The sequence below is a fragment of the Liolophura sinensis genome, chromosome 7 (assembly GCF_032854445.1).
Source record: "Liolophura sinensis isolate JHLJ2023 chromosome 7, CUHK_Ljap_v2, whole genome shotgun sequence".
In the NCBI taxonomy this organism is placed as follows: Eukaryota; Metazoa; Mollusca; class Polyplacophora; order Chitonida; family Chitonidae; genus Liolophura; species Liolophura sinensis.
The window spans coordinates 773,241-784,633 of record NC_088301.1 but is presented as its reverse complement, the minus strand read 5'-3'; the positions used below and the strand labels follow the sequence as shown (position 1 = coordinate 784,633).

Below are 11,393 nucleotides of genomic sequence, written 5' to 3'. Positions count from 1 at the left end.
ATATTCTTGAGTACGGCGTAAAACACCAATCAAATAAATAAATAAATAAACTTAACCTCCGCCAATGTTTCCTCCGCCCATCAACTTAACCACCCCCAATGTTTCCTCCGCCCATAAACTTAACCACAATCAATGTTTCCTCTGCCCATAAACTTACCCGCCACCAATGTTTCCTCTGCCAATAAACTTAACCGCCACCAATGTTTGCTCCAGCCATAAACTTAACTACCGTCAATGTTTCCGACGCCCAGTGAAATATTCTTGAGTACGGCGTAAAACACCAATCAAATAAATAAATAAGTAAATAAACTTAACCTCCGCCCATAAATTTATCCACCCTCAATGTTTGTTCCGCCCATAAACTTAACCGCCGCCAATGATTTCTTCGCCCATAAAGTTAACCGCCACCAATGTTTCCTCTGCCCATAAACTTAACCGCCACCAAGGTTTCCTCCGCCCATAAACTTAATCACTGCCAATGATGTCGTCGCCCATAAAGTTAACCGCCACCAATGTTTCCTCTGCTCATAAAGTTAACCACCACCAATGTTTCCTCCGCCCATAAACTTAACCACCCCCAATGTTTCCTCTGCACATAAACTTAACCACCACCAATGATTCCTCTGCCCATAAACTTAACCGCCACCAATGTTTCCTCTGCTCATAAAGTTAACCACCACCAATGTTTCCTCTGCCCATAAACTTAACCACCACCAATGATTCCTCTGCCCATAAACTTAACCGCCACCAATGTTTCCTCTGCTCATAAAGTTAACCACCACCAATGTTTCCTCTGCCCATAAACTTAACCGCCACCAATGTTTCCTCTGCACATACACTTAACCGCCACCAATGATTCCTCTGCCCATAAACTTAACCGCCACCAATGATTCCTCTGCACATATACTCAATCACCGCCACGGTTTCAAGCGATTTGAATGGTTGGTTTCATGACACATGTGTATTGTCTTGTTCCCATTGATACATCATTGAATTCGGTATGCGAAAATTATACTCAAACACACAGGCAAATATTTTTGAGTATTACTATGTGGGCGACAGCTGGGATCGAACTAACCAGCTATTTTTCTAACACCACTTAGTTATTTGATTGTTGTTTTACGCCGTACTTTTACGCCTTCTGGAAACAGTTGTGTGAAGGTCGTTGCTGTTAACCGCTCATACAGATGTGTTGTGTATATTACCTGTAGATGTCCCGTACCGTAACTTTGACGTATACCTGAGTGCTTTGAAAATCTTTGTTATTCTGACACCCTATAATGCCCCACCCACGCCTGACCCTAGTCCTAAATACATCCCCGGCAGTGGCGGCAGACATCTATAGGCCAGTTTTCTCCTTGTAGTGTACGATCTTATACTGTCAATCCAGCCTATGTGGATAGCCAGGTAATTTACTATCGGGGAATGTCTGATTTTTGCGCGGCGTTATATTTATAGTAACTTTCATTTGTTTTCCCTTCGAATTATATCACGCGTTTAGTATAAGCCTCCAGTGGACTATGAAGCAGAGCGAGAGAAGTCTGTGCGGGTGAGTGGTAGTATAGCGGTAAGCCAGCTAACAGCAAGATAACTCACAGCACTCCATTCTCTTCGCTGAGAGGTACAGTAACTCCCTCTGACTTCTCCGGCTGACCGTGCGGCCCTCCGCCCGACGTGCGTCGTGTTTTCGTGAGGCATTGGGCCCTGCTCCTCTCCCTACACGACGCTGCCCAGACGGGCAGCCCTGCAGAGTCTCATCGATAACCAGCTAGAGTCCGATCTTCGTCAGTAGAGTGCAGGCTGCAGCTCGAGCTGTCAAGCTGTTCACTTCCCCTAATACTAAACTGGACAGGCAGTGTGAGCCGACCGTTTCACCGAGGACAACGTTCAAATTCGCCTACACATGCGGTCTCATATTTATGTAATTTGTATTAGTATTATCACTAAGAGATACCATCGGTAGCACCAATATAATGTGTAGGCATCGTCCCGAACACATACCATCTGTCTGGCCAGTCTCTCTTATTGCTTCTCTCTGTTTACTTTCAGACAAATGGAGCACGTGTTGCGAGAGTTGGAGTCGCCTGAAGCAGTCAAGGTCTAGCCCCTGCCGTATCACAACTTACGGATTACCGACTCTACGTCTTGAGACTCAGTCTTTGCGGATTAACACATATTACTGCGGAGCCTGACCTAATCCTCGATGCCCTTATAACTGACCTGTGGTAGGATTTGCCGTGTTTTACGTGGAGCGTTCTCACAATACGGGTACAAACACCTGTCACTACGTGGTTCACGGGATCTTACTCCTGTCTTCGGATTTCTCTGTGTGACTTGTTCGGATATCCACAGTTGTTGTTGTTTTTTTTTTTCTTGTTTCACAATGTCACATTTTATTGATAAAATATTCGGCCAGAAGCACGGGGGTCATGGCAAACACGGTGACCACGGAGCTAAAGGTGAATCCGATCATCATCATCATCACCATCATCACCAGAAGCAACAAGATTTCTGTGAGTACCTTTACCTATATACCTATATATAATCATGTTTTTACACTGCAAACACTCAGCATCAGTATCCCTGATGTTAACATTGGAACGATGTAGACATTTTAGAAGGTTTCTGTATCACATCATCGCCAGGTGTACATACGTTTCCAATCTGTTCCAGTACAAACATCTTTGTACCAAATGTACATGTACACAGCTGAAACGTGTATATACTCATTGTACACATTTGTACCTGTAACGTTTGTATGCCAAATAAACACAGGTATAGTTGTACTGTCTTTGTACCATATATGACAAATAGACACACGTAGTTGTACGGCATATGTACCATATATGGTAAATAAACACACGTAGTTGTACGCCATATGTACCATACATGGCAAATAGACACACGTAGTTGTACGGCATATGTACCATATATGATATAAACACATGTGGTTGCACTGCATATGTACCATATATGGCAAATAAACACACGTAGTTGCACTCCCTATGTACCATATATGGCAATTAAAAACAGTTGTACCGCATATGTCGAATAATTCGTACGCGTAGTTTCAAGACATGCTAGTTTGCGCCTGTAGGCGTACCGCTTGTATGCCAGATATACATATTTATTTGTTTCGTATAAGCCAGATAATATTTGTAGAATATGCCCTAGCTACACAAGTGTTAGTACTGTAAATGCCAAACGTGGTTACATAACACATATGCGAAGTATTCATAAGTGCATGTACAACATTCCAAGAAACGTCTAGCTGTACGACATGTGCCAAATGTTCTTCACGTACAAATGTTGTGTTGTGTTACATATGCCAATTATCACTTATATCAAGAAATAAAGTGCGTTTGATTACCTGTTTACTTTCTGTAATCTGGCCAGTACCCAAGAATAGATTCACATGCAGTGGTACACGTGTTCTCCGTCACGCCCATCTGAGCTTGACAGACATTATATGCCCTATGTCAGTTAACATGTGAGCTTTGGTGGACATGCTCAAACAGTGTTATACAGTAGTTGACAAATTTTATATAACATCACCGTGTGATAGTGGACATACTGTGTACTCACATCGTGATATACTGTCGTGGACATTTTGATATAAACGTGGTAAACGTGTCTACCGTCTTTGGTGGTCACACTCACACGAATTATACTTATATTTTGATATATACTGACATTTTGATATATACAGACATTTTGATATAACATTGCCCTGTGATGATACACGTGTCTACCGTCTTTGGTGTCATACTGTAGTGGACATTTTGATATAACATTACCCTGTGTAAAGAGGTAGTTGTGATGTCGCCCTATTGTCAAACTGTAGTTTCGTTTTAAGGAAACTACAGATTGTGTAGAATCTTATTCTGGAAAGTATATTACGGAGAACTTAGTGTACAGAGACACCAAAATCAGCATTACTGTGTGAGGAATATCTAGTCCTCGTCGGAACCTATGATGTAATAAAGCACATTACTAAGTGGCCTAGATCTTGTGAAGCTGTCTCTCACTGAACTAAGTGGCCTAGATCTTATGACGCTGTCTCTCACTGCGCCACCCCAACCCCTTGCATAAACTCCCATACAAACCACTACCTTTGTCATGCAAACGCCATATCATGTTCTGCCACCATGCCTGTTCAATGAGGGCATGTGTTCAAGGATCCAAGTAACATGCATGCAGATATCCGACAAGATTTAACTTGGTCCACATGTATGAATCAACCGGTTTAAAATGTCCAGCTTTAGCACGTCACATGTATGAATCAACCGGTTTAAAATGTCCAGCTTTAGCACGTCACATGTATGAATCAACCGGTTTAAAATGTCCAGCTTTAGCACGTCACACCTAAAAAAATGAGTTAGGTGATGGTCTATATCACCATTATATTCTTTGTTATAGCTCTCATGTCTCGGCGTTTTTTTCTCTTGTAGCATTGTATGCCACATGTGAAGACTAGCACATTAACCCCCATGCCAAATACTGATATTCAATATCCACCTTTGAGCATACCCAGTATTAGTCTGTACTGGTGAGGAACTGGATGCGCTGATCATCAGCTAGTCATTACCCATGTGTCGTTTCAAAGTCTTTGCTACAGAACACATCAATGTCATTTCCTGATTAACCTCGCTTCGTTCTGGACTGTGAAGATTACAGTATAAGCTCACTTTTATGTCACTTACATTTTCTTCCTAGCACACTGTTGAAAATGTCCAGGTAAGCATGTATTCTCGCCACCCTTTACCAAACTGTCGCCATCGTAGAAGTGAATATGGCGTTAAAGAACAAGCACTCCATTAATTAATCAATCCTGTCGCGGTTGATTTGTTTGACTCAGACATAAACCTTGAGCAAACATTTTATTCTGAGATTTGTGCTCTATAACTGACTGTAGTTAAACATTACCTGAATGTTGTCATGGATTTATAGCGAGGATTGCCACTGTAAATCAGAGCCTGTGACAAGGACTAATGTTATCAGGGTTCGTGTCACACCGTCTCTCGTCCTATAACTAGCTTATGAGCCTTACAGGTTGGAATTGTGATAGAGGCTAATGTTAGCAGGGTTAGTGTCACACCGTGTCTGGTTCTATACCTAGCTTATAGACGTTCAGACTGGTACTGAAATGGAGGCTAATGTTAACAGGTTTAGTGTCACACCGTTCCTGTTGCTATAGCTAGCTTATAGACGTTCAGACTGGTACTGAAATGGAGGCTAATGTTAACAGGTTTAGTGTCACACCGTTCCTGTTGCTATAGCTAGCTTATGAGCCTTACAGGTTGGAACTGTGATGGAGGCTAATGTTAACAGGGTTAGTGTCACATCGTCTCTGTTCTATAGCCAGCTTATGGGGATTGCACACTGGTACTGTGATGAAGGCCAACGTTAACAGGTTTAGTGTCACACCGTCTCTGGTTCTATGGCTAGCTTATAGACGTTCAGACTGGAACTGAAATGGAGGCTTATGTTAACAGGGTTAGTGTCATAGAGTCACACCGTTTCTGTTGCTATAGCTAGCTTATAGACGTTTCAGACTAGAACTGAACTGGAGGGTAATGTTAACAGGTTTAGTGTCACACCGTTTCTGTTGCTATAGCTAGCTTATGGACGTTTCAGACTGGAACTGAAATGGAGGCTAATGCTAATAGGGTTAGTGTCACACCGTCTCTGGTTCAATAGCTAGCTTATGGACGTTACAGGCTGGAACTGTGATGAAGGCTAATGTTAACAGGGTTAGTGTCACACCATTTCTAGTAATATAGCTAGCTTATGAGTTGTGTCTAGCTACCCCAGGAAGGTATTACTTTACACCTAGGTATTCAACCAGTGCCAGGACATCCGTGGCATCTATCTGGCTATGTTTTATTTAATGGTGTGTGCTTGTAATTATTTTAGACCATATTCACAAAACTTCGTACATAGATTTTCTTCCGTGGTTTGCGCCAACTACATCTTAATATAGAGCTCCAGCTCAGACAGTGTGTATATATAAGGAGAGATAGCTTTGTACGTTGCTTCGTGAAAATGTCTCCCAGGGACTACTTCATGGTAAAGCTCGCGTCATTAGTTTTGGGTAAATACTTTGGTACGTCATGGTTGCTTTCAGAACCTTTCTTTGCGCCAGACACTTTAGATCTGATCAATGAATTTCCTATGCTTAGAGCAATTTTCACTTTCTGAACGTCATAACCTCGACACGCTGCACCCTAGCCACGAATCGGGTTATGACTACAAACTGCCGCCTGCATGTCAATATTTCTCATGAAATCAAACGATAACGTTGTTGTAAGCTTTTGTATCGGTGTCGCTTTGTTATAACATCTCAGCCAGTGTAAGTATGTGTATAGACTGGACATTCGACGTCATAGCGTATAGCCCTGTGGATAGGATGCCCTAAGTTGTGCATGTAATACGCCCTGCGGTATCTCCTTCCGCGCAGCATCCAGAATCTATGGCATCTAAGGTACTTCTAAAGTGGAGAACATTGCCTCTGGGACAACATGCAGCTTCCATTTACAACAAATAGACGGAACACCCTGACTGAATTTGAGTATAACATGTCCTGATGAAGAGCACCAGAAGTCAGTGTCGTTCACACTGAATTTAAACACGTTAATATGGTGAAGGGCGTTGAGTCACCTATCACTATATGTCATCAGTACTCGGGAGGCTTTAGCTTTGTGTGTGCTTCAGAGAGAGTTGAGAGAGAGAGAGAGACGAGAGGTAGATTCCGTGAGCTACAGTACAAACATGACTACATTGTGCATTGGAAAAATGCCCGTGGTATTACAGCCTGTCGTTTCTTTTACGTCACAACCTTTTATCAGCTTCCTGTTGTAGCTCTGTAGACTATAGATTTTAGCGAGGCATCAAGGCCCTATTTTGTAAAGCGAGCCCAGGCTCATGTCACAATGTCGTAGCAATGCTCGGTTTATCATCTCAGACCATCGACATGTCGACGATTGTACTTTGTAATAGCACTTAAGTCAAACCTGGTTATGTAGTGAGTGTATTAACACTGATTATGTGATATTGACATTCTGCACGTGTCAGAACAGACCGATCACGTGACTCTTGTTTCCTGGTATAAACCACACACTTAGTAGTTATTTATTTATTTATTTGATTGGTCTTTTGCGCCGTAGGGCCTACTCAAGAATGTTTCACTTATACGACGGCGGCCAGCATTATGGTGGGAGGAAAACGTGCAGGGGCCGGACGAAACCCACGACCATCCGCAGATTTCTGGAAGACCTTCCCACGTACGGCCGGAGAGGAAGCTAGCATGAGCTGGACTTGAACTCACAGCGACCGCATTGCTGAGAGACTCCTGGGTCATTATGCACCGCTAGCGCGCTAACCGACTGAGCCACGGAGGCCCAACCACACACTTAGACTGTCTTACAGGGTAAACACAGGTTGTCATGTCAAAGTATTTGCTTTACATTTTTATTTGATTTATGTATTTCATTTCGTTAATACGACGGCGATTTCTTCACGACACTTGTCACAGCTCGAAGGAAATCACCGCACCTAGCCTCACTATGTGACAAACACATTAACGTACTACAGCCCATGTCAGGGACGACCTCTATGCCTGTAAAGCACGTCACAATATCACACACACACACACACACACACACACACACACACAAATTGCTCATTTTGCGATACAGTACAGCAGTGTTACACGTTTTTTTCCCCACTGTCATGTTTCAGTTGTAACAGTGTTATGCTGGCTGACTTCTCGATCCCCGGAATGAATTACAACCTTCAGTTTAGAAGTAACAAGCGCTCCTTTATGACCATATATAAACTGTTCTACCTCTGTAGCTGACGTTTATATGGATAATGTCACGTGGCGACAGACAAGCGACCTCATAAATTACTGAGAAGAAATCAAAAATACAAGACCGGACGCTTTCTTAACAACTCAGTGGCTCATGGGTGCCTATTACGCACGGTAACATTTCGAGGAAAGTTATGCAGTCCGTGGATTAATATGTGTAATTCCACGTTAGCTAATTCAACCATATGACATTTCAACCGGTTCATGCACACTACATAGTATTAACTTTTCTCTCTTGTTGAACCGTTCATTTGTCCCTGAGCTTCCAAGGAAAACCTGGAAAAGTCCATGTTTTTAGCAGGGGTGATACGAGGTGAAGATTATAACTGTCCAGGTGACTGACACTACGATCTTCTGTAATTATTCACCGAGCCTTTATAGCTTTCACTTATGCTCATGTTCCTGCTTCTGTCCTGACAGATATGTTCTAGTGTAAGATTTATCGCAGGCAAAGCTCACTTTTCTCAGTTGCCGAATGGCGTCACTTTTAAAGTCGAAAGGTGTCGTTCTTTGCCGAACAGTAAGTGGCGGACTTTACCGAGAGTGCAGTGAGCATTGGCTATGCGGACGCGTGCGTCTGGAAGGAGAGGGCGAAGTGAAGGGACTAGGATCACTCTCGGGATCGTCTGCCTCTTCTCATTCACCCGCCCACATCTCAGCCCAAATATATTGCGTTTGACTGCGAAATTGGCAATAATAACCAGGGGGCTCTTGTAGCTAAAGACAGACTGATGTAAAGCAGAATAGCTGAGCTGTCGGAGATTTGATAGCGTCTTTTGATAGAAGGGTGTCGGAGAAGAGGCCATATTTGCGGAGAGGAGCACCAGGGAGGCCAGAGGTCGTTTGTTAGGGAAGACCAAGTGGAGTGAGAGGCGAGAGGAGGTGGGGAGGAGGGGGGAGTGATTGGGGCGGTGCCTTAGGGGTTAGTAGCTGCATGCTGTACATCTGCTGATCCCATGAAAATGTCTGTAGACATATAGTTCCATCGGGGTTCGAAATGGAGAGTTATAACCTTCTACGTGCCCCGGCCTTTTATTGGATGTACCGCTAAACAACGGACTAAGGGTGTCCGCGGAGAAAAGTATGCCCTGACCTTCCCCGCTGAGAAATCCCACGCGGGCTTAATGTGCAAGGTGATCTAATCTATCGATAGTAAGATGCTGAGATAAGGCTTGTACACGTCACCCATTCCTCCCAGCCCCAATACCCCTTATAGCACAGACACAGTCTCTTGTACGTCACAGCCAAACCTCAGAGGGAAACGTCTGCTATGGAAAAGGTGGTGGGATGCCATGAACACCTGTCGTTATTAGATGAGTTGATATAACCATACATCTACCTTAATGCGCTGATCTCGCGGGATTCCGGATGTATAACGGTGTATCTGACAACACGCCCCTTGTCTGCCTCTCATGTACATACTATATCTGGTGTATTTAGCATTGACGTATCTGCATGTTATAGGTGATACAAAAATATGTGGGGGCCTGATTGGTATATTCGGTTGGGATTTCGATTCCGACTTGTGACATTTTCTTTCAGTTTGAAATCAAGTGTTTTGATTTTGTTATAAATCCGTCTAGAATATTGAATGTGCGTCGGAGATAAGAACTAAAACCAAACTGTTAAGCTGGTGAGTTAAGTTTTGTTACAGTTTTCATACTTTGACTATCTGGTTACTTCTGGTAAGCGAAACTCCCAGATTACTTGTGGAAGAAGCCTTGCAAGGTGCATCCAAAATGCTCTTGAATCTACTCGTTGTCTGGATTTTGACCGTTCATTTGCACGAAGCGTTGACTGCAAGCATTCACTTAAACTACGGACAGAGACTACAGATCCGTGCAATGACCTGGTGACGTCAACTACATTCCTTGTACCGATGCCAAAGTGTTACAAAGGGAGATAATCCGCGACGCGTTCCTGATCGATCTGATGTTTATTGATCATTCCCAAAACCGTTGTGAGTCCTCGTCACCCGAGATTACGTCGAAAATCCGATAAGTAGTAGGTGTATACGTGTGGTTTTAAACGTAACAAGTCGCGGTAGGCGAGAAAATGAATGCAGACATCTGGTCAGCTGTATTCCTTGTTCCTTTGTCTGTCCGTCGCTTAGCAACAAACAATATACATGCAGACTTGTGCTAATTTCAATCAGGAACGATATGTAAATGAGATTGAGATTAGTTTTCGACAGTATACTCTGTTGCTTTTGCTTTCAGGCAAAATTCTTATGAGCGAATAATTGTAGACAGAAAAATATGTATTATTGCAATTTCAGAAATAATCCTGGAAAAGAAGATAACAAAATTTTAACTTTTGGGAGATTCTTGGTAGGATAAAATGTAGAAGGCCTACATGTATAACGCAAGGCAAGCATTTCAGGGAAATTGGCTGTGTGAAAAAAGATAGATTAAAATAGACCTTTCCTGAATATTAGTTCTATTTTGAGTTGATATGCACTCCATCAAAACATCAGGAAATATTCTGTGTTAAATATTGTGCCAGATTACAAATTCAGTTCAGTATGTTTGTGTAAAACTGAGAAAGCCTTAGATTAGCATTTAAGACGATGTGGTGTATGAGTGGGTGACATCACGTGCACATATAAAAGGGCAGCGTTCTGTAGTTATGACTTCTTTGGGTACATTTCTTAAAAGAATGATATCCCTAGTATAGCGAGTTTGGATAGCGTGGATATATCTGTGCAGCTTGGATAGCTTGGATATGTTGGATATATCTGTGCAGCTTGGATAGGTGGGATATATCTTTGCAGCTTGGATAGATTGGATATATCTGTGCAGCTTGGATAGCTTGGATATATCTGTGCAGCTTGGATAGCTTGGATATATCTGTGGAGCTTGGATAGATTGGATATATCTGTGCAGCTTGGACAGATTGAATATATCTGTGCAGCTTGGATAGATTGGATATATCTGTGCAGCTTGGATGGATTGGATATATCTGTGCAGCTTGGATAGCAAAGGATATATCTGTGCAGCTTGGGTAGCAAAGGATATATCCCTGTGTTGGACTGCAGAGCCTGTATATCGTGCCAGTTGTAGCTGTCTATATCTTGTTATACTGGTTGTGCTGGCCGATTAACTGCTTGGGTTGATATGGACCACAAAGCGCAGCTGATCTAGCCTCGATATTGAAAGATACGGTCGGACAATACGTTTGTATAGGTACATATATATCCATCAGACTGAGATAACACCCAGCTTGTCTCTCTCCCGGTAATTTACTGGTATATTCTAACGACGCGTTTTTCACTCCGCCCTCGTTTCTCCGAGTTTCTCTGCTCAATTATTTACAAATACCGAGAGCTCATTGCCGGAGCCCGTGACGTTGGTTATGTAAAGGTTACCCGCGATGTAACCTGGCATGTAGATGCTAGAATACAGCGGAAACTGACGCGATTCTGTCACGAATGCGCTAAATACTTTACAGGCTAGTAATTAAGATTGAGTAATTAATTAACAGTACAGACCAAATCAACCCTCCTCCTACCATCCGGCCCTTC

At 42.8% G+C, this 11,393-nt stretch overlaps 1 protein-coding gene across 2 annotated transcripts in view; it reads left to right on the top strand.

Annotated features, from left to right (window-relative positions):
• Positions 1-2,100: 2,100 nt before the first annotated feature.
• Positions 2,101-11,393, top strand: part of LOC135469638 (cAMP-dependent protein kinase catalytic subunit 1) — a 106,773-nt gene continuing 97,480 nt past the window's right edge. For both annotated transcript variants that reach the window (XM_064748166.1, XM_064748165.1), the window contains exon 1: positions 2,101-2,513. In XM_064748166.1, the coding sequence (XP_064604236.1) occupies positions 2,384-2,513 (130 nt within the window). In that variant the 5' untranslated portion in view covers positions 2,101-2,383. The remainder of the gene's footprint in view (positions 2,514-11,393) is intronic.